Source organism: Cupressus sempervirens, chromosome 8, assembly GCF_028749045.1.
Source record: "Cupressus sempervirens isolate cs-2001-9-10 chromosome 8, ASM2874904v1, whole genome shotgun sequence".
NCBI lineage: Eukaryota > Viridiplantae > Streptophyta > Pinopsida > Cupressales > Cupressaceae > Cupressus > Cupressus sempervirens.
Window position 1 is genome coordinate 692647237 of NC_143125.1, and position 25794 is coordinate 692673030.

At 32.6% G+C, this 25794-nt stretch overlaps 1 protein-coding gene across 1 annotated transcript in view; it reads right to left on the reverse strand.

Annotated features, from left to right (window-relative positions):
* Positions 1-418: 418 nt before the first annotated feature.
* The window catches only part of LOC149544345 (uncharacterized), a 169267-nt gene continuing 143891 nt past the window's right edge, over positions 419-25794 (reverse strand). Inside the window, exons 3-6 of the mRNA XM_089795960.1 lie at positions 3620-3763; positions 3233-3379; positions 2905-3121; positions 419-998 (exon numbers count right to left, since the gene is read on the reverse strand). Coding sequence (XP_089652086.1) covers positions 727-998; positions 2905-3121; positions 3233-3379; positions 3620-3763 — 780 coding nt within the window. The 3' untranslated portion in view covers positions 419-726. The remainder of the gene's footprint in view (positions 999-2904; positions 3122-3232; positions 3380-3619; positions 3764-25794) is intronic.

Sequence of the window (25794 nt, forward strand, 5' to 3'; positions counted from 1 at the left end):
AAATTGTGAGCAGACATTCACCATAAACTACTCTTTCAAATTTATAATACTGTAAGTATTAAAATACAATTGATTTACGGATTTGAGACTTGAAAATATCATTAGTCTTGCAATAATGATCTCTTCATCCGGATGAGGACTACATTAAAGGATTATATGGGAGCTGTTTTCTGCACGCTGCTTGGCTTACATGTAGAACTAGGAAAAGGAACTGTAAATCGAAAGATCCCATATCGACCAGCCAAAGTAGAACTACATGAAACCGAATAGTGCTTCACCATCAAATTTCATATCTTGGACATTGCTGAATTATGAAATAGATTTTATCAAACAAGTCAAGGCTTCTTTAACATCTTTCTAAACATAATCACTGAAATGTAAGAAAGCTTACAGTCAAATACTTGTGGAACAATGCATATATTTAAAAAGTATGAATTTCAATTTATTACAATGTGACATTTACAAGTCTCTCCATCATATAATTTTGAATAAGCACATTGAAACCTTAATATTCTAATAGTTCGGACAAGACTTGATGCCTCATAAGGTTATTCACTTTCATTCCTATTTCAGAGGCAACCCATCTGAATCATCATACATTATTGTACTGTCTCTAATTTCATTAAACTTGACCCCTGGCGGCCACAACCTTTGTTCAGTCAGGAAAAGAAGCTCAGTAGGCTCATCACAGGAAAATCTTGCTGGCTTGGATGGACTTGAATTAATCTATAGCTTTTCATCCGCGTTTGTTTTGGGTAACATGTACTTTTTGAAGGTTTCCCAAAGATCTGAATCTTCGTACAAAAATGGAAATGCTTCTCTCCAAGTTTCTAAATCAAATTTCAGGCAAGGGTCTGACCAGAAATTTTCAAAAGGTGAGACAATTGACGATCCCTGATTTGGCTTGTTCTGCTCAATTTCTGGTTGAGTATCCTGTACCAACCCTTTTGAAGGATTGGAATTCTCAAGCATACCCTTTTCCGATTGCTCCTCACAACCTGGAGGTTCAGACTGTCTGATTAGCGATTAGCACAAATTCGAATGTGAACAAAACAGAGATATGACTTCACAAATTTGAATGTGAACAAAACAGAGATACGACTTCTTCAGCTAACAAAATCTTCGGGCTATCATTAAAATTTAAAACAAATTTCCGTAATTCTACAAAGTTTTCTGATATACAAATAGAGGTGAAATGAAATCTTCAAGACTAAATCTGCAATACGACATATTCTCTGGTGTTTCATGAAAGTCAAAGTATTTTTCATAAAGTTCTTAATGAAAGAAGCAATATCGCACAAATTTACTTGACGCTGAGAAAATCCAGCAGCACAAGGTTGCAATCAGTTTTCACAAAGTTAAAAGGTTGCAATCAATATGTAATGAAATGTATATATAGAAAACAACTTCAGAATATCTCAATCGGCGGTGGCAGGCATGGAGTTGTAGGGGGATGCTTCTCCAGATCTCCAAGGCTTAGAAATGTTCCAATATAAAATTGTAATATTTTGTGTGGGCAGACATTGTTGAGATTGTTGTCTTGGTATTTAGTGCTCAACACTTCTTTGGAGATTTGTATCATGGATTGAGTTAAACTGTGACATTTGTATTGAGCATTAATAGTTTGAACTTTTGGTGCAATGACAAATGCTTCCAACAAGTCGTATCAGAGCCTTGGGTCAGAAGTTCAAATCTCAACACTTCTTTGGAGATTTGTACCATGGATTGGGTTAAAATGTGACATTTGTATTAAGCATTAATTGTTTGAACTTTTCGTGCAATGACAAATGCTTCCAACAAATTGTATCAGAGCCTTGGATCACAAGTTCAAATCTCCCTTTAGTTGGTACCAAAAGCTCTGAAAGCTTGCTTGGTGTTGATGGGAGAGTGTTGAGATTGTTGGTTTGGTGGCAGCACCTCTTTGAAGATTCGTGCTGTGGATCACATTAATATGTGGCATTTGTTTGGGTAATAACAGTTCGAAAAGCTTTTTATGCAAATGCTTCGAACAGATATATCCCTGTAGAGCAGTAAAAATCTCACAAAACTATTTTAAAATTATGATTGTTCAACTGAAGTTAAGAATTTCTACACATTAACATTTGTATGAATCAAAGATCTTACCATAAGCTATTTTTCTAACACAAATCTGAAACCAAATAATTTATTTATTTAGTAGGAGTAACCTACACAAAAAATCTCCGACCTATAAATTCATAGTTTTATAGTGGGGTACTAAATAATTGATTTATTTAGTAGGAGTAACTTGCAGCAAAAATCTCTGACTCATAAATTCATAGTTTCATAGTGGGGGTGTTGGGATATGAAACTGGAAATCAAGGTTCAAATTTGGGAATTGTGGAAGTCTAGTGGTGAGGTGGGAGGAGGCAGTACTGATATTTAAATTGAAGCAAATTGAAATCTTCAAAACAAAATGTGCAATACAACATCCCCCTGCGAAGCTTTCAGAAAGTTAAAAAGTTGAAATCAAGCTTTCAGAAAGTTAAAAGTTGAAATCAATCAATGACAGCATCTCACACTGATATACAAATTAGAAGTGAATTGAAATCTTCAAAAAAAAATCTGCAATATAACATTATTACCTAACTTAGAAAGTTAAAAATTGAAATCAATCAATATATAATGACAGCATCTCGAACAGAGATGGCGCACATAATGCTATGGGGATGTTTATCCGAACCCTCAATTCTGAAAAGCATCCCTATTGCTATAGGGGATGTTTCTCCGAACCCCCAATTCTGAGAAACATTCCTATACAACACATCCCCATTGAAAAGTGAAAATTTTAAAAATCTTGGCAGCATTCAAATCAACGAATTTTAAAAATCTATGCAAAAGGAGAAAATGACAGTCGAAAGGCTGTTCAAGTGAGAGTACTATTACATAAGTACGCGCTATTGCCATTGGGAATGGACTTTTCTTTTTGCCTGTTTGACCCATTCATCTCTTCAGTATGAACAAGAGGCAGCCATGAATTTTCTGTGCCATCTAGAGCCCATATGACCCTATTTGGTTTTTTGTTGGCATCTATTTCACTTGTATCCTGGCATACACCGATGTTTTTGAAGGTACTTTGAGTTCCTCTGCCTCCTGGTTTAATCTGATAAGGCAAAGGAAGAAATGCAAATGAAACTAGATGAACCAGCAGCGATGCAAACTGAAATAAAAGGGAAACAAAAAGATCAGTAGAGATTGACCATTTTGAACGTACATTGGTTCTCTCTTCAACTGATATTTTACTACTAAGATCGTCTGCTTTCCGCTTACTCTGAAACCCTGAGGAATTTGCACTTTGCAAGAATTCAAACACTCTGACTTTAGAAGGAAATCTTTTGTTAGTCACAGGATCATAGTAATACTGCATAAACCCCCAAAACAGAAATGTCAATAACTGCAGTAAATGGTATCTTCAGGTTAACAAGTTTACAATACTTGATTAACATTGAAAAAAAAAGGAAAGAACAAACCCTAAGTAAAATCTGAAACTAAAACAGAGCTAGTCAACCGTCATGCTTGAAACCGTATCGGTAATGAAAGACATCGAAATTGATAAATTACAAAAATGGGTATTATGTAATAAGGGTTGCTAAACACTTGCCTTATCAATTGCGCCAGCACTGCTACCAGTGACTCGAGTTTTAACCTCAGTAATCCATCCTTTGGGCAACCAATCTGGAGATTGTCTCCCCAAAGAGTTTGGAGGCCTTGGCCTTCTCTCCACACAAAAGCAAGGCCTTGCTCTCTGTGCAGAATGGATTATTCATGCCATCACTGGAGATGAAGCTTGGAAGATTCTGGTTCAGCATTGCATTTCCTCTAGGTTTCCTATTAACAGACCTACATGGAAGGGGATTGGCTTTCAAACCCTTCTCATCATGCGAGAACCCATGGACATATAGGGCTCTTTTGTGATCAAGAGCACATGGAAAGCTTGGGATACTATTAAGCCTTGGCTTTGCTGGTCGGGTGATGAGTACTATGATGGGCTCTCTTTGAACCAACTGAACAATTGGTCGTCTCCTTTATTTGCCATCCAGGGTATTCCCCTACCCAAGACTCAAGGTGATAGTGCTCTACATTATTTGGAATGAGGCATCAAGACTCCTAAAGATCTTTTCTCTAGGGTCTCAATGAGTCTTAGATCTTGGGAAGATATCTTGCCCATTCAGATTGGCAGACTTTTGATTTGTTACTTTCTACCAGCCCAGGCCACTTAATTCATAAAGTGGGTATCTACTCTATTTGACCTTTGTGGACTGACTTGAAGTGGTATCCTACCACTACTTTCACCAGCTTTAAGCCAAGTTTGAGATATAGATGGCTTTCTCCCCATCCATCGATGGTGGATACACTCAATCAGAGATGGCATTTGTAATCTTCCCTTTCTTAGTGGAGAAAGTGCTTTGACACTATTTGGAGTACTATTTGGAAGCAAAATACATTGAAAAAATAAGTCTAAGACATAAGATACTATTAGTTTAATGAAAAATAGTTGGTAAATCAATATCTAACATGTGGTTGTCAATTATAACTATTGGAGTACAAGCCAAGCAATTCACACTAAGCCATCTAAGTACACATCTAGTTAGTGACTTAATACCACTCTATTTCATGTTGAAGAGAATGGATGCTCCATATGACTTCAATACCATGGGAGAACAATTGAGTCAAGCTACCACTATTAAAACATATAAGTCAAACTCTCATCTAATGAGATTAGACATACATTTATGAGTAATTTCTATTACTACTACTAGAACTTTAACACTATTCAACATGACATACCCATGCATCTTGAAATTTCCTAAAAACTATTACTTGAATGCATCTTTGATATATACCATGGTGTCCTTACTAGTTGAATTCCAAGTAGAAATTAAACTCGAAGGATAGTCAAGTCTTGCAGATCCGATTGCATCAATAAGCCTTATTGGATAGTTGTTCCTAATCCTTTCAAGGTTTTGTTAAAAAACAAGTGCATGGTGAAGGATAATGCATTCCAAATTTCATTTAAGGGTTGAAGACAACAAATACTATTGAAGATAACTAACAATTTAAGAATTATAAAATGTCATCATCATTTGAAAGTATTCAATTTAGTCTGCTAGAGTGAAAATTAAAAAGTGGTGGTACCTTGTTAAATGAAGTGATTTTTCTACAAATGATATTTACACTTCCAATATTTACCTTGGTAGAGAACTTCACTCCTTCCATGATCATAAAAAAAATAATTGCATAAAAAATAACAAAATATTAGTATCCCTACAAACTTTTCAAATATACAACTCAAATAAAATGCCTATTTTTGTATTTATCCTATACTTCAAAACAATTCACATCAATAACAAGGTGATGCATGATCAAGGTTGTATAACCATACAACACCACCTTGCCTTCCCTCACATGAATCTTTCTACAAATTCAAATACAAATTTCACTAGCATAAAACTATATATGCATTCAGCGCAAAATATGATGACCCAAACTAACTAACAAAACTTGGATAAGTGTATCCCCAAATATGGTGTCATGCAATCATCCTATATTTTCAGGATAATCTCTAGTTTTGATTTTTTAAATTATATTTCCCTCTTTCAAAATCATAACCTTAACCTGGGTTAAATCATACACAACAACAAAATACCAGCTCACAAGCATGTTTACAACAACATGAGTTCATAAGGGATAGATTTCTCACTCTTTGGCCTAGGGCCAAGCAAAAATCATCTAGAGAAATTCTTGGGAAAAAACAAAACTTACATTTTCTAGCAAAATTGTGACTTTCTATTTCCTAGGACAAGAACATGTTCTTTACAAAATTAATTGTTCTAGGCCAACCTTTGTAAGAACACCCCAATATTTTTTTGAAATTTTTTACCAATGTAACTTAGTAAGAATCAAAACAATTGAGCTTGTAAAATAGTAATTCTTGCTAATACAAATATGATATGATTTTGCAATATTTATTTCTTTGCAACTATAATTTTAAGTTATTTTGCAAATGATATTTTTTAATTTTTGCATATAGAAATAGATGAATATCTACACTTAAGTTTATTTTATATTAAGACATTGAAACTGAGAGCATAATGAAGAACACCTTTGAGTAGGACTGGTATAAATACAAACTAGGTGCTACCATTTACAGGTTCTGGAAATGTGAGCTATTTACAATGCACTCCAATCAACCAAAGATTGTAATATGATAGATCATGTTCAAATAGGTCTGATTAGATTGTAATAGGCTCAACATGACAAGATTTACTTCTTTTGGTTAGTTCCAAATTGCATAGGATATTGCTCAAAGATCACCACACATGCAATAATGACCCAAAAACATAAGGAATTGCACCAAGGACTTTTAGATCTGCAATGTAAGATATCCCCTTGTAAATGGATTCCAATTCACAAAATTCCTTTCACAACATCACTTAATGTCTTAACAATCTAGGTTAGCCTTAGGATATAAAAGACAATTATTGGTTAGCAGTTAAGTTTGGTATTTCACATGACTAGCTATAATATGTATAACACACATGATATATAACACTCACATGCCTTAAGACAAAATCTAAATCATCAACCACCATGAATAGATTGAAATGGGGTCTAATGAATTTTTTGTCAATGCCCTTTACTGTAGCATACCAAGGAGTAGCAGTGGAATCATAAATAAATTGTAGACATGAAAAATTAGAATCTATTTTCCCCCAACAACTTTAGTGGTAATTTCTATAAGTCAAAATACCTATAGTAGAGATAAGGTCAAAACTTGGTAGCCATGCCTCATCCCCATTTCAAGACAAGATCACTAAGGGTACAACTTATTAGGTAGTTTGATTTCTTTAAAAAAAATCTAGTAAGTAGTCACAAGAAAGTGTCCAAGAATGATCACCTAATGATAAAAAATCCAATTATGAAATGCTTACAACGAGTCAACCAATTTTATCTTTCATGTTTCATGCAACCTTCATTACGAGCTCAAATAATATTCCACTTACAGGGGTCAATGAGCCTAAATTATCAATCTCTAATGAATATACCCTCTCCCAACATTTTTTTTTTTTTTGAGTTACTACTAGAGTTAGGGGAAAGATGAGCCCATCAAGAATTTAATTGTGTTTATTTTCTATGTTTTAATATTTAGTAGATTGAAGTTAATGAGTAGAGGGCATTAAGAAAACTCTATTATTATTTTTATCACAAACCATAAAGTAATACATTTCTTAGCACTCTATATCATTTCTTTGTTGTACTATGCCTAAAGTGGAGACAACCAACTCAAAACTAATTGTGGATGCCTTTTGGCCTGTCACCCCTATCATATTTTATAGGATTGTGGTTGTGTCTTTCTAGGACTATATAAAAATTGATGGATGTCTACCTAGATGATTGGACTATATAACATGCTCAAGAACCATGTTGTAAAGCTTTGCTTTATGTTGGATAAGTTTTAAAAATGTAGTTGCAAGGACTTGGCACAAGGCATTTGCAATGCTCATTAAGCAGCAAACAACTATTGTGATACCCACGACTTGGGATCTACCACAGTAAGCCACGGTCATCACTCATATCAAGATTTTGTTATAAGAGAACTTGACAATACTTAAGGAAATTATTGGTAATTACAAGTCAATGGTAGGGATCCTATGACTTGTGCTATCACTAAAGGACACTAAGAGTCAAAATGTTGATGTATTTTGGATATGTTAAAAGGAAAAAAAATGTTTCTTCCATATTTCTTGCACTCCACGGAAATTCAAGTATGGAACCCTAGGTTATTACACATGCATGGGTTTGAATGTACACTAATTTATTACCCTTCAAAATTCCTTAGTTAATTTTGCAAAATCTTGGATCAAATTAGAGTGATTAAAATTTAATATTTTTTGTATTGCCTCTCATGTTTGCAGTCTATACCTTGTCTATTTTTTTTTGTGAGATACTTGATGCTCTTATTTTATGTACCTTGAGAGGACCCAAGGGTCGGATGTTATACTTTGATTCAATCTAAGTTTAGTCATATAAAAGAACTAAGTTTAGAAATTTCTGAGCCGTAATTTTTTCACTTTAACAGTTACAGATTATCATAATCACCTTTGCATGCCCTCCTCCTCTATCTTCGCTACAGCTGGCTAAATTTAACCTCCACTATGCAAGACGCCTCTCCTGTGCTATCAAAATAATAAGCTAATGGTTGCACCCCCAACCAGCCCTTATAATCTGGTCTGTAATTCGAGTACTATTAATTCCAGACGCAGGTTAAAAAGAAATACCAAAGTGATTGAATCTACGCCTCTCCTGTGCGCTCCTGCAATACTGTTATCGACATAATAAGCTAACAATTGCACCCCCAACGAGGTACAATTCATGACAGCTGGCTAAATTTAACCTCCACTATTCAAGATGCCTCTCCTATGCGCTCTTGCAGTACTGTTATCGACATAATAAGCTAACGGTTGCACCCCCAACGAAGTACAATTCATGATCATAGAAAGATATGTTGGAGCAATATATTGAAGAGCGGTAGGATATTTTTTTATAGTAAAATCTTATATTTTTCTATCTTATTGTACTTGCCCTAGAAATACTATTGCATTCTGAAAATTCAATTAGTTGTAGCCAATCACATATAATTATTTTTTAATTAAACAATATAGCCAATCACAAATAATCTTGAGGATATTTGCAGGTGGAAACGTACAAGAGTATCAAAAATATTTGCAGTACTTTGAGAAGTTACGATCATTGGGGTTGGGTTGGGAATTTTCATGCCTATAGGCACTCATCGGTGGATGAGCAAGGGTAGGGTAGGGTAGCATATGGATGGGCTTCTATGTTGTAACCAGTGTCCATTTCCTAGTTGGTAGAGGAATTTTTATATAAGTGATAACTAAATTAAAATACTAGGTGGTAATAAAATATAAGATAATTAAAAAAATGGGATTGTGTGCCTTCCGTTGGGAAGTCTATGTTGCCTGGATTGTGCACCTTCTATTGGAAAGTTGATGTTACTAATACTAGCTTGGTCTCATTGATTCCAAGTGACTCTCCATGATGTCAACCCCTACTTAGTAGCCCATTGAGGTGTCTAACCAAGACTTGTAGTTTATGCATTGCCTATGTCTTGGATTCATTCATCATACAGCTTGGCGTGTGTGTTAACCATGGATGTTTTCTCTGTATGTGTTTGTGGTTAGATCATTATCTCCATCAACAAAATGGGTGTGGACCTACGAGTGCCATGTGGTTGGGAGGCCTAGCTACCTATACCACTTCTAGGGACCAGTGTACAAAGACAATCTATTATTCTAGCATGAATATTGCTGGATATTTTCACTTGGTACTTTGGGTTATGAATTATTCCTTCTTGTGATTTATGCTGTCATTGGGGTGCTTGTATATCATGTTTAGATGATGTTAGTTATTATCACATTTCCTTATTATGATGATTAGCATGCGATAGGTGATGTTATCTACTTTGTAGGATAATCTTATGCTTTACTTCTAGCATGTTAGATTTTCGTATTCTTATTTTGTAGCATGTTTAGTAGTGACATCCCTATTATGATAGTACCAATGATCTAATTGGTGGCTTGGGATGTTACGCACAGGGGATGGCTAGGGCCCATGATGGTCTTATCATGCTATTGACATTTGGGAGGAATTGTGTACTTAGTTTGTTTATACTGCTCATTGCAATGTTATTTGAGTACTTTGCAATGTTTGTTTCTATTCTTTCCTTTGTTGTATGATTTGATGGTTAGGTATTATTTCTAGCTTTTTCATCTTCCAGTTATGGTTCAAGTGTTCTTGCCTTGAAATGTGGATCTAGTACTCCCTAGTGTGGAGGAACTTTGTTACTTAGTTTCTTAGCTTCCTTCTTTGTTTTTTGCCATCTGTTCTTATGTGTTGATTTGGTATCTCATGTGAGATTGCACTTTCTCATGTGAGGATGCAAGTCTTTGCACAATGTGTTGGGTTTCTTCACGTGGCTTGGCACTTTCTCATGTGAAACTCTACATTAGTCTTGGTGGTACAGCCAAACACTTCCTCAAACCATTGTGCACATCTTCATGCAAGAATTTGGTGCTCTATTAGCCTTACGTTAAAAATAGTGGCTATCTAGGCTTGTCAGAGAAAAGTTTGAAAGTTGGTTTTGGACACCCTTTTAGGTTTTACACCATCCTAGTTCAAAACAAATTTCCTATGGGGTTTAAAATATATCATTTAAGTATAAGTTGATGTCTATTACTTATAATTAAGATATATTTTAATATATGCGACGAGTCTTTTAAGATAGGTTCCCAACCTCTATAGGCTAAGATAAAGATTCTATGAAATTTAAGGGCTTCAGGATTTCAAACTTAGCCAATTTTGAGGAGTCGGCATTTGTCTTTTAGCTTGGTTGATCTCTTATGTTTTCTTGTTTATGTTTTAGTCAATGGTGATGCTTGGAGATCTTTGGTGGTTGGTTGTTGGTTAGTCTTCTGTTGTGATCTTTTTGATCCATGTATGATGGTTGTCTTGTGCCTTCATACTTGTTTTACAAAAAATATCTTGCTTCTATTTCATCCTTTCTTCCAAGGATCTCTAGGTGGGGCATTACATTTTTAGACTTTTAATAATTGAATTATACTGGAAATAATAAATGTACAACTGTTGGATCCATGTATGGTGAATATTAGGCAAGTTTCATGACTCAATTCAAATGTAGAAGTTACATATCAACAATATTGTCCATGCAAATGACATAGCCAATGATGTCTTGTCGTAGCTGGAAATAGTCAATTAGAGATTGCACAAAAATCTAAAACCTTTCATTATGGTGATATTAGTTAATAAAATGTATGAAAATAGTAAAAGATGTAGATGTTGCTTTCCCTAGGTTCTATTGTAACCTCCTCCATTGATGGTATGCCTAAATATGGCCAAGAAATTAGAAATAGTAGTTGTAGTAAAATCTATTTTTCCCTCCCAACCAGGACTATTGTCATGGTGACAAATGATGACAAACTCTCACTATAAACTCTCCAAAATGATGACATTGCTACTAAATCTATGAAATGTGTAACATGTGATGATGAATTGACATCCTCCATACTCCTATTCTAAGATTGATGGCAATATATACCAGTCATTGCAATGTTGATGAAGAATTATTCCACCAAAATATTTTTTCCACTGCAGCAACACCCTTTTATCTAGCCAAAATTGCTTCTTTCCTTGTAGAACCTAGCAAAATTATGACAACACAATATGTCCAAAATATAAGCTACTAATATGAGTGTGGGAAGGATATGGATATGTTGGTATGACATTTTTAAAACCCTTATGGTACCTTATACTTAGAAAAAAATTGAATAAAATATACTTAATTCTAAAACTAAATATGTTTGATGGTATGATACAACATAATTGGTGAATGTCAAATGCCAAAATCATCACAATTACATAACTGAGGATCAAACAAAAATTGATAAGAGAACTACATATCTCTAGGGCATGGGTGTATCCTAGGGAAAAATTGTATTGAGATGCACTTGGTATGGGTGTAGGATGAGCTCTGATATCAGGTAACATTGTACAAAACCTGTAAAGTCTTAAAATCTACAATGTGAATCCTCTAATCAGGAACCATCATATTTGTAACTTGTAATTAATCCAATCAGCACACGTACAACTCTTGTATGTAATTGCCAATGTTGGAGATGAAGGCTACGTTCCAAAAATTCAATAGTAAATCCTTTTAAGTTTTCGTCCTCCAAGATAGTCAAATCAACTTAAGGTTTTTTTTTTGGAAGAAAAATTTGAGCATAGCTCAAATTACTCAAATTTAATGTGTTATCCAAATTAGAATTTGTCAACACAATAATATTTCCATTTATTCACACAACTTGTGACCTAGCTCAAGCAAGTCATTAGTGTTGATTATGATAATTGTTTCCCAACATCTATTATCATCTTCTTGGGGTACAAGTGTGTGTACTTGGGCCAGTTACTAGGATTTTTCTACCAACTTGGCCCTGGTGATGCATTAATGAACCTTAGTTCTTTAAAAAAAGTTTATTTTAGTACTATCCTCAATGATGAGGAAAGTAAAATATTTGTGTATTACTTTCTACTAGTCCTAATGTCCATGTTGATTACTTCCTAGTTAGTTGTTAATTTTAAGGGACAATGACATATCTGTTGAGCGTTTACAATAGTCTGCTCTATGAGTATCATTTAAAAAATATATTTATCAAGTAGGCAAAATTGGAAGAATTATACAGATTATTGGTTGCATGAAACACAAGGTACATGGGTTATAATTCTATGCTTCAATGGAAAGACATGAAAGTTACTAGAGTTGGATGTGAAAATATGATGGTAGCATTTCAAAAGACTATAATCATATTATAATTTATATTATAATAATAATTGATTCAGTATTGTTAATATGTAAATTAGTATTGCAATACGAAAAATATCATTTATGTTAATGATAATATTATTTATCAATCTATTTGTTAGATCTTCCATTTTGAAGAGAATATCAAAATGAGGGACATGAAAATGCTTCTCTTGTCTTAGGGAAGGTTTGAATTGAGGATGCACCTATATTAGTGGTATCCCAAGGAAAGCTTCAGTTGACAATATACATTCAAAGTATGATTTGCAATATTTTTTTGAGTGCACTGTGAGTCTAACTATGACATCAATGCTTCAGACATGGGTTTGAACTTTGAATTAACAACTACATAAGGTAATGAAATTTTATACATCTTAAGTTGTAGTTCAAAAGTTTATTTATTAGAAGAGTTCTTGAGAAAATATATTTGATGATTCTTAATAGAGCCTTCCATCATTAGAGTTTTTCTTTCTATTATTTTGTGAGTTTGTATCTGTTGAACCTGAGATCTCAAGATTTTCAAGTCTAGTAAGCTAACCCGAGAAATTAGAGATGAACCATATGGTTTTTCTACTGAATATTGTAAATCTAAACCGGGTTTCATTTTAGTTATGTTTCCCTTTCACTACCCTCTAGAATCTCTAGGGAAGCCCCCTTTGATTTTGAAAAGCAAAAGATTTGGAGACTTACCTACTCTTGTTAAGGGCCTAAGCTCCGTTGAGTTTTTCCTAATCCCTAATGCAAAATTCTCTTAGAAGGTAGATTAATTTTTGAATTTTACTATTTAAAAATTGTTTAATATCAAGTTTCAATATTTTAGGTCATTGTCCATGACCCATCATCAAGATAGGAGAGAGCTAGCATCATATAATAAATAAATTGCAGATCTAGATATGATAAAAAGAAGGATGGAGGGCAAGGGAAGTTGTACATGGTTTGAGGTAGATGGAATAATTTAAGGATTGCTCATTTTTGTAACTTCTTTAACCCAAACATTGATCTGGCATATGATATAGTTGATAATGATGATGTGAGGGATGTAGAAAATGTAACAATGGAGGTCACTCTAGAAAGAGATCTCAAAGGTAGATAGGAGTAAGGTCTAGTTGATACATGGAGGTATCCCAAAGAAAAGGAAGAGGGATGGTGGCTAGTATTTGTGGATTTGAAAATAAGTGGGGCTGATTACTATTGCTGCTAGAAGATGCTTTATGCATGCAAAGGCAAGAAAAGGCTAACTATTTTAGGTAGGTTGCTATGAATATGTAGGATGGTGAGTAATAAAAATTAAGTGATGATGTAAATGAAGAGTTGCAAAAAAAGTTATAGCAAGTAGACTACCCTTATGCCTCATCCAAACAATTTGCAAATAGGAATCGTAGCCAATTGAATTGTATGATAGGTAGGCCCCTTTGGCTGAGGCCTAATTGAACTTAGAAAGAAGAAGCTGGGAATAACTCATTGAAATCCTAACTTATGTCTATTGGATAAAGGCATCAAAAAATCATAGGGGTAGCCATAAACATAGAATTGGTCCTAAGGGATTATTAGAGGTTATTGGCTAAACTAATTTTGTATGGATTCACCTATCCATTCAATAAAGAGGGGAACTTATGAGCGAGAGAGGAATATACTTAAGAAATTGAGGATGTGGTGGCTGTTGCTAAATAAAATTCATAGAAATTCAAGTCATAGATGTCAAAGAGCATATCATTGACATCTGGATAATACAAAGGCCAATTAGATCCTTAAGTGAGAGAAACATGGCCATTAGGTGTAGATAATATTCATTACTTATAAATAAAAGTGCCCCTTGTGTAATACCATTTGCCACCTAAAACACAATAAAAAATATCAATGAGATTTATTATAAGCCCATTAGAAAGGTATGGAAACATCTACAGTTGTAAAGGCTTCCCAAGATACAAACTATGCATCAAGCATCCGTCTACACCATGGTCGATGAATATGAATATCAAAGATATATAAATCTACAATTACTTTATTTTGAATGAGTAAGTGTTCCTTTAGGCATTCTATTTGTGTCTTTTCTTCCTACCATGTCCACTTATAGTAATTCTTCTTCCATGTCTCAAGGAGTGTCCCATTGCTCTTCATGGAGTATAAGAAGCTAACAATTCAAGATTTGACCAAGAGGTGTAGTCTTCATTAGGAATCTATGGATTGTGTCCCCAAATTAAGCATCATAGTGGTATCTGGGGTTATATATAGCTCTATAGTATAGTGGTAGTTATTTCTATATGGCTTCATGCCACTTAGAATTTGGATGCATATAGAAATGGTAGGGCTTTTGCTGCTAAGGCAACTCTACATGCACACTAATTTTTTTCAAGACTCAATAGTATTGTTAACTTGAATGTATGCCCTATAACTAGGGGTAAGGGGGCATGTGACATTGACATGTTCTCTTAATTGAAAGTTCTTCCATATTATGTTCACCTTCAAGCTTGTTATTGTTCTCATAGTAAAAAGTTTTCTTTCCATTTTGCCCCTTCATAACTAATTCTTCTTTATTCCAACTAGCCGTGATGGGCCAATGGAATGCATTAGTATTCATTAGAATTTTGCATTAGTTTGCATTTTTTTTTACATCTACTTAATGTTATTTTGTTTCAGATGCATAATTGTGTATAATCCTTGGTCTAATCAATAAAGTAGATATGCTGACAGTCTAGAGCATAGGTAGTAGGAAAATATTAAAGAGTTGATCACATCCATATAAATGATGTTAACAAAGTTAGAATTGCGATAGGAAGAAAACTAGTAATATGTAATGAATGGATCATAGAAGATGGTGATTATATATAATGAATTTTCATTGTTCTTAAACATGTATGAGTATGAAAGGGTGATGCCCCATTTTGTGATAAAAAATCTATGAATGTCTGATGTTGATGGATAAGAACTATGGAAAGTGAACATTCAAAAAACATGGGAAGATTAAATGGAAATTTGGAAGAAGAAAGAAGACATGCCTGAATAGATCTTGAGACCATTGGTAGTATAAGAGTGTTTATGAATTGTTAAATAATGAAATTCTTGAAGAAAAGAGGACTAATGTAATCATTCTATTCAAAATCACTGACACCAAAATTGCTTATGTATAGAGCTTGGGACATAGTGGATCAAGCATTTTGCTATCCCACTGTACTTGTTAGTTTGGATTTTTATTGATAGAAAAACTACTGTGCATGTTAGTTTGGATTTGTATTGACTGAAAAACTACAGCTATTGTGTTAACAATATATAATTATGCAAAACAAGAAATAGAATTACTAAAGACCCATTAAAATTGTATTGCCTAAATATAGTATGAGCCACATGAAAGTACAAGATTACCATAATATCATATGAGAATTTTATCTTCCCCAACTTATAATCCCTTGAAAAAAAGAAAAAGAATCAACATATGTTGTTAAATTCAAAGTCTAAACAATAAATGAGATGAAATTCATTTTATCTTAGCTTTTTTTCCTTAGAAATTGTAACTACAATGGTTTTGGGTAGAGCATATAGAAGATCATGTCTACTGACAAGTGTTGATCAATTTTATATTGTCTTTGATGTTACACAAATATCATATCTTTACCAGTTAGTGTATACCAAGCTTAGTCAGGTGATGAAAACAATTTCTTGTGTCTGCCAAGCATTTCAGTATTTGCTAAGTTTAGAAGACACTGCCTACCAAGTTCACTTGGGCATCGAAGAGAAGTTCAAAATATTTGAGTGTTAACCAAGCTCACTCGATTGATAGAGGAAATTTGGATGGAACCAGTGTTAACCCAGCTCACTCAATTACCAAAGAGATTTTTTGAAGATGCAATGTTAACCAAGTTCACTTGGATAACATAGAAAAAACATTCTAGTGTTAGTGTCTACCAAGAAGGGCTGACTAATAAAGTATTTTCTTGTTTTGGCATATTGAGTTTAATAGATTTGTTTGTTGGTTCTAGCAATTGAGGAGATGAATATTAATAATTTTAAGTTTTATTCAAGCTGACTTGATAATGAATATGATATAAGTATAAGGTCAAGTTGAGGATTGAATGTGTGTATCTATGTGTGTGTGTGTTTATGTGCAAGTGTGAGGAAGATAAGAAGATTATTAGAGGAATCAAATTGGAAGGATAAGTAGAATATCCTTAAGGAGCTTCAAAGATGCATTCAATTAGGAAGGATCGAGTATTCAAGCCAAAATTGAGATTTGAAATCAGCAATACAATTGCATCATCAATCAAGTCATATCATTGTTACTCTCTAACCATTGTAGTAGTATATCAAATCTCTTAAAAGAGTTGGCTTAACATCTATTTGCCAAATCCTCTTAAAAGAGTTGGATTAACATCTATTTTCCAAATCCTCTAATAAGGTGGCATTCCAAGATTGAAGTGTCTAAAGAACTCTAACAAGGCCACTCCTAATAGGGTGATTAAATCCTCTAATAGGATTACACCTAATAGTGTATTTTGTAACCTTTAACAAGGTTAGCTCCTAACAAAGCTCACTTTAGAAGAGTGAAAATTAGTAACTAGTTGCAATTGGTGGTTTTTCCCAAATTGGGTTTCCATATTAAATCTTGGTGTCACTTGTGTTCATTTTATGTGTATGCATATAAGTTAATTAAGGTTAATCATAGATAATATCATAAGATCCACATGTTTAGTATTTTTCATGTAATAGTTGATATTATAGTGCTTGCTAAGTTACAACATATTATTAGTGTTAATCAAGTGCCTATGTAATAACTGAGGAACATCAATTTGAGTAGAATTTATGTTTTGTATTGATATCTAAAGGATACAATATATATTTTAGTGGTAACTGATTCACACCTCCCCTCTTAGTTACTCCTCTTATATTTCCAAAAATTGGTATCAGAGCATTTGGTGCTTACAAAGAAGGTTTCAAGAACCAAAGCTAAAAATCAAGATATCTTATAGAAGAGAGATTCCTAAGTTGAACAAAGATAACTTGGAGTCATGAAACAACTTATGAAGCTACATCTAGTGATCATTAGTAATTTAGGTCTAAAATATTTGAATGCTTAGTATAAGGATCCTACTAAAACAATGAGTGTGGAGGATATTGCTGAAAAGAAAAATCATAACATCATGATGACTAACATTGCATCAATTATTAACTATGTTAAATTTGATGAGGTCAAAAGGTATGCTACTTCTCATGAGATGTGGACAAAGCTAAAGGATATCTATGGAGGTGATGATAAAGTGAGAAGATCAAAGGAAAAAAACTTGAGAGGTCAGTTTGATCAGATGAAGATGAGAGAGGATGAAAACATTACAAAATATGTTAAGAGAGTCAAAGCTAGTGTGAGTGTAATCAAAGCCTCTAGAGGGACAATTGAAGACATAATAGTGGTAAGAAAGGTACTCAAAACCCTTCTTCTTATCTATGCAATTAGAGTGTCAACTATTCAAGAGATGAGATGTGATCCAAATAATAAGATAACCTTGGATGCTCTAGTGGGAAGGTTGATAACATTTGAGCTAGATAACTATGATAATTATATTCCTAGTTCTAGTAATCATAAGTCTACATTTGAAACTAAGTTTTCAATCAAGAAGAAAGATGCAAAGTCTTGAGGCAAACAATATGAAAGTGAAGAGGAAGATAGTTCTAACAATGATCTTCAAGCCATTGAAGCACTACTTGCAAGAATGTATCCCAAGGGCAAAGAGAAATAGAAAGGTAAAATTCCTCTAGTCTTTTTTTCTTGTGAATAAGTTGGTCACATTGTTGCAAGGTGTCCAAATAGAGAAGAAAAAGATGAAAAGAAGAACAACAAGTATAAAGGTAAGAAGGATTTCAAAAGCTACAAGGATTACAAGGAAAAATGTAAGAAATATTTTTTCATATCTAGTGGTTGAGATAGTAGTGATGAAGATGAGATTGTCTATATTGTTGTAAAAGATGAATTTGATAATGAAGAAGATAAAATGGCAACTTATTTCTCATGTTAGAAAAAATAATACATGGATTATTGATATTTGTTGTTCTCATCATATGACTAGTGATAAAAAAAAGTTGAACAGGTGGAACACTATGATGGTGGAAGTGTAAGATTTGAAAACAATGAACCGTGTTGCATAAAAGGAAAAGGTTGTATTTCTCTAACCAATGAACTCAAATGTGATAATGCTTATTGGGTTGAAGGATTGAAACATAATCTACTGAGTGTGGCATAGTTAAGTAATATTGAATTCAAGATGGAATTCGTGAATGGGAAGGCCAAGTTGCTAGATGGTAAAGAAAATCTAGTTGGGTCTAGCAACCAAACAAAAGGTAACTTATTCTACCTAGATCTTAGTGAATGTTCATGTTTCATTTCTCAAGTAGAAGAAGGTTGGTGATGGAATAAAAGGTTATGTCATGTGAACTTTGATAACCTTATCAAGATAAGCAAAAAAAAAAGAGTAAGAGGTATTCCTAGTTTGAGGAGACCTAATATGGATATATGCAAAAATTGTCAAATTGGTAAGATGAGCAAGACAAGTTTCAAGAGAAAGAAATATCATTCTGAAGAAGTCTTTGAGCTAGCTCATATAGACCTTTGTGGATCTATTGGTGTTAAGAGCTACATCAGAGATAAGTACTTTATTTTATATTGATGATTACTCTAGAATGAGAACAACAATGTATCTAAAAGATAAGTCTGAAGCTTTTCAAAAGTTTAAGTGGTAGTTGGATAGAGTTGAGAATGAAACATGATAGAAGATAGAATGTTTGAGATTAGATAGAGGAGGTGAATTCATTTCTAATGAATTCTGTAGTGAAAGAGGAATCAAAAGTCAAGTTTTAGCCCTTGGTACACCTTAGTAGAATGGTATAGTAGGATGAAGGAACATATCAATCACGAATTGTGCAAGAACCTTGATGATAGAAAATAATGTTACAATCAAATATTGGGAGGAAGAAATTAATACAACAATTCATACCTTGAACAGAGTATGACTGAAGAAAGAATCAAATCAAACTCCTTATGGACTATGTCTAATGCCTACCACTAGTTGACCTTTCTTGTAATATTTTTAGAATCTTGTAGGCCAACTTTATGATTATATTTTATGATTAACAATACTTGCTTAATGGGTTTAACTAGATGTATTTCATATTCAATTTAAATATGTAACAAGTTACTAAGTTATTTCATTTGTTTAGGACTATTGCTATGATGATATATGTATGTTCATACATCAATTTCATCTATTGCATGATGTTAGTTAGATGAATGTTTTATATGTAGTTTTATGGAAACTTATCCCATACTTGCATGTGTATGGTGTACATGTTTGTTTTACTTTATGTTTGACATTTTTGATGTGTTTGAGGGAGGGAATCAAAGTAACATGCTAGTCGAGATCTACACTATGAACCACTCCCCGCCATTGCCTATTTAGTTTAGAATATATGAGTATGCACATTCATGGATTTTATGTAGATTATAAGTACCAAGTATTGATTTCCTTGAATTTCTAGAATGAGGATACCCTATCATAGTATCTTAATGGTATAAGTGGGGAGATAATTCTTGAGTCTGAATCTTAAACCCTAAGACAATTTTCTTACAAAGTAGGACAAGTATCTGAGTTGTTTACCCTTCCAAATTCATCAAGTGATGTGAATTTGTGATTTTGACCCTAGTGTTTGAATATGTATTCTATACTTTATGATGGGTTTTTGTTTTTAGTCTTGTGGGTCTATGATGATTTTCTATTATAATTAAATCATATTAAAAGATAATTTTATGATTTAATTTTAGGAAAATCTTATAAAGAAAATTCAAGACTTAATTATACTTAATTAATTGAGAAATTAATTAAATAAAATAATTAAATTTAAAGATATATTTAAAGTTCTAATTTTGGTGTAATTATATTTATTTAATTTAATAATAATTATTAAGGAGTTTCATTTTAATAATAAACTCTAAATAATATTATTAGCTAAATTAATAAATATTATATTAAAAGTGTTAGATGATCTAATAATGGAGAGAAAATATTAATTTAATAAAGTTTATTTTAATTAAATTGTATAAAGCTTGTGCATGATATTTAGAATAATAAAATAATAAAGGAAAAAGGGGTTTCATGTGATTGCACAATCAAAGCCTTGATTTTGGGAAAAGCTCTTTATTAGGAAATTAGAGCTCATTTCTCCACAGATAGGTTTGTAGGAGCCTATTTCTGAGAAGAGTGTTTCCAAAGGAGAGGGGAAATTCTTGCATGTTTTGTGTGTTTGTTGTTTAGCATCAAATCTAGAAGGGTTTCAGAAAAAGAGGGATTATTTGCTTGCTTTGTGCATTTGTCATTTTTAGCATTAGATCCAAGTAGGATCTTGTGAATTTATTTGTATAATAGTTTTATGTTCTTCGAGTTTATGTCTTCTTCATGTCTAGATGGATATGTTATAAGAGTTTTAATTTGGGTTGAAACCATTGTTTTTGTTTCGTTTTTATTTTTCTTCATTTTGAAAATATTTGTGAATGAATTTAGTTTTGAAACCCTTGTTTGGGAATGTTACATTCATAATTTGATTAATTAAAATTGAGTTATGGGGTTTGAAAAGAAAAGCCAAAATCATTAATTTATTCTGATTGTCTATCCCAGGTTTCTATATTTGATCAACTATAAAAAAAAATTTGAAAAATTATATATATATATATATATATATATATATATATAAAATATAAAATTACCATAGTAAATAAATTTACTGTGATTGTATTGTTTTCATAGTTTATATACAAAAATTATAAAATATAAAAAAAGAGAATGGGGTCATGATACCCTGTCTCCCTTTCCCATATGGTTGTGGCCATTGATTGTGAAGGCCGCCAGGGCTGCCGACAATAGTGTAGCTATTATGACAGCCAAGGCTACAAAGTAGCTCGTGTTGTCATGAGGAAAAGGCTGATAGGCCTTTATAAACGATGATCTCTCTTTTTAAATTTTTTATAAATATTATTTAAATATTAGTTATTATTAATATTTAATAATATTATTAAATATTAAATATTATATTTTTATTATTAGTTAGTAAATGTTATAAGTATTATGATTATTAATAATAATACTTATTTTATTAATAGATGTAAGAATTTTTTTTTATTAATAAAAATTTAAATTATGTCATTAATAAATAAATTATTATCATTAGAGATTAATTGATTATTGTGATTTTTAATAATATTTCAATTGAAGAATATTTATTATTGAAACATTTTGGAAAGTGAATTTGAAAATTGAAAATGGGGTTTTTATTTTTAAATGACTTTTGTAGATTGATGAATCTTCTAAGATTCTTGTGAACTTGGAAACATTAGTGAATCTAGCAACTAGAGAAATATAAATTGAAACCCTTATTGAAATTGAAAACATTATCAAGTGTAATACTTGGAAACAAAAATCAAAACTTAAAACCATAGTGAAAATTGAACTTTTGTGGTTTCAAAATTTAATGAGTTATGAAAGTTAATTTTGTATGTACTCTTTATGACATGTGGTTTACTATTATGGATTTCAGGGTTGACTTAGCTTTGACTAGTTAGGATGTTTACCAGAGGCTTGGGATTTTTTTAGTGATGATGTTATGACTTATTATTGTTACAATGTTTAATACCTAGCCTAGTGATGTGTCATGTGTGTTCTATGATGCATTTGATCAAATGTTTTGTTGTGCTTTCCAATTTCTTGTGTAGAACTGAGGTGAATGGTATGACTTTTTTGGTATAATCTTTGAGCCTTCAATCAATTATCTTTGGATTGCTTTCTAGTTGCTTGTTTAGGATTGAGGTGATTATTGTGATTTGTTTTTGGTGATATCATGTGATGTCATGTGTTGGTATATGTCTACTTGATTTTGGATTAGTTATGTTAGAATGATTATATTGGTAAAATCTATGATATTGATTAGTGATATTTTAGTACTTTGCAGTTTCTTGTTAAAGAACTAATGTGTGGTTTATGGTTGTATGAGACCTTCTAATTTTTCTAAGGTTAGCGTAGGTTATTTGTATGTCAAGTTGGAAAGTGGCTTGTAATGGAGGCCTAAGCCCTGAGTGGTTGCTTAGGTAACCCATTGTAGGTTGTTTTTTAATAAGTGATAACATTTCATTAAATGGGTTAAAATGAATTAATAAGATGTCAGTGACACATAAAGTCACTAGGGGGCCAAAGTCCTAAGGGATTGCTAGGGTAACCTTAGAGTTGACTCATTAATATGCCTTGTCTATATGAAATGATACTGATGCCACATAGAGACAATAGGGGGCTAGAGTTCATAGAGGTTTACAGGGTAACCTTAGAGTTGTCTCATGAGATGATACTTACCCACTTACATAGTAGATTTTCTACGTGTCTTTGTTTCCTCTAGGTTTAGATGATACTTGTGTCTTGGTAGCTTTGAGATAGTTTCCTTTAGGTGATTCCTTGAACCTAGATGTTGGTTATGACTTGTGTTTTGATATTCATATGGGACTTGAGTTTATCTCCTCAACATGGTGGAAGTGATCCATTTAGGTTCCACGAGGTCAAGTGGTAATGCATTTTTCTTATACCATTGGGATCTGACTGTTTGATGTCATTGTTGGAGTTTCTTATGGATGTCATGCCTCAGTTAAAAAGTTTACTGAACTATTTAAAATAATAATTAAACAACATCAAAGTAACAATAACATGGAAGCAATATATACATACACATCAAGAACATGTAATCAATTACAAATACAATTTCAATTCATTAAGGGTTCCTTCATGTTTAGTCACATTTAATAAAGTTTCATTAATAAGTTTAAGTCTCAATTGCAATGTCCATAATCATAAAATGAATAAATACATACATAGTCATATAAGTAAATGCATGAGTACAACTAATAATATGAAAATACATCTAATGAAGAACATCCACTGCACATGTCACAGGGTATGTGAAAATAGATACATGTACACTAATATACAATACAATATCCTATAGGATCTCAAAACATATGATACGTAGATACATAAAATGAATAGAAGTTTTGAAGATAATAGGAAGAATGATAATGTTACCACTATATCAAAGAGCATCTAACATCTTTTCAATCTGAGAGGGACACAAATGGTAAGAATACACTACCTCTTGACTACATGGTCACCTAATTAGGCTCCTACTTCCATCGTGTAGGAGAGATAATGTAGAATCCATACACAAATAATCAAATCATAAAATAATCGTAGGCAAGGAATCCTGATAGCCAAAACTACCTCAAGGGTAACACAAACTACTCAACAAGAAGAGATAATCAAATCAAAAGGACCCTCATCCAATTAAAACATCACATACCAAGTCAGCATACAAATACCAAGACAAAAAATATATAACCACCTTGAAATCAATGTTAAGTGTCATAAGCACAATGGCCAATAGATAACAATTGTCATTAATAAAAGTAAACTACCAATCACCAACTCCAATAATAAAAACACCACTAATAAATAATTGATCATTCATTAATAAAAGTCAACTATCAACAATAAATGACATCCAATCAATGAATAACAACTCATAATAAATACATCATCAAAAGTAAGATCCAACATGTACACCACTAGAGGAAAATATAAAAAAATTATGAGGGAGGTTCAAGCTACATACTATGGAGTGTCATCACATGAGCCAACTCTAAGGTTACCCTAACAATCTCTCAAGACCTTGACCTCCTAGTGACTCTATGTAGAACCAAGATACCCTATTGTGAAGATGAGGAAACTAGTCATACCACTCAAGGTATCATCTCCATCTCATCCTTAGTCTATACAAGCACTCAAGGCATGAATGAAAAAAAATTTCTAACTTATCTTTTTTATGTATCTCAAGGAAAAGGGCTAGGCAAGATATTTTAATTACTATGTTATCACTTGTTACACAACTTACAATGAGTTACCTTGGCAGCCACTTTGGGCCTCAGCCCCCATTGTAAGCCACTCCCATAGACATGCACCTAGACTACCTTCTCAAAAATCACAAACCACAATAGTAATATTGATCCAATTTGGTTCCTTAATAGGCAACCCAAAAATAACATTGGTTCTCAAAACTCAAGTTTCATAAATGCTCAATAGCATAAAACTCATAAAACATAAATCTCAATTCAAATCATAAAGTTCATCATGACATCCAGTCAAATAATCATAAAAGAAAATCTCAAAAATGCCTCTAGTGCACATCCCAACTTGGCCAACTAAACAACCCACAAAGAAAAATTATTAAGAAAATTAAAATCACAAGACTATAAATATAATATTAGAAAACACATAGCTTTTAGCCACATGATTTAATTCCACCAATTTCTCTTGTTTAGTTTGGGTCATAAGGATATGTTTAGAAATAAAGAAATAATATACATGTTAATATAAATTATTAAGCTAATATACTTATTTAAAACAATAAGTATTTAAATATCCAATCTTTTTGTGCATATAAAATATCATGCAATATTATCATGTTATTAATTTAAATAATCTTAAATCATAAATGATTTAATTAATAACATAAATGCATATTATTATATTAAATACTAATATCAATTTCATTTCTAAAATATTAATTTGACTTCTATTTAAGTCCAATATTAATATTTACTTTTTGTTTTATTCATAATGCAACTAGAGACAAAATTTTTAATTTATTTTAATTATTTATAATTTCTCCCATAAAGTCAAATAGTTATTAGTGATCCAATGATTTTCACTCTACTAGGGTTTAATGTGATCTTTGAGTTTCCTTGCATACAACTCTCTATCTAGGCTTTCCTTCTATATTTTCCACCTATCAAACCACATTTACTATAGGAGTTACTAGGCTAGTTTATAATAGCCCTGGCTATTGGTAACATAGTTGTTGATATTGGTGTTCACATTTCTGCTTTAGAAAGCTATGGCACCTCCATTGAACAAATGTCCTCAAAATTTTGTCCCGAAGGACTTTCATGAGGTAATCCTGATATTATCCTTCCTTTGCAAGAATTTGATGCTACTTGTGATTGGTTAGAACAACATACCTTAATAGGGTATTTTGTGGTTAGGACTCCTCTTGAAGGTATGCTCTAAGAATGGGTTAAAAAGAGCTAGACTCCTCATGGATTCTACCTTGATGCTATGAAAAACCTTATCAAAGGCCTTTTTATTTCACTTTCCCAACCCATCAGAGGAAAACATAGTTTTCAGCAATGGTCCTTGGTCTGTGCATTCTTTCCTGCTTGTTTTTTAAAGATGGTTGAGAGATTTCTTTATCTCTAATGACAAAAAGCTTAGGGTTCCTATGTGGATAGATTTCTTAGGTTCACCCTTGCCATG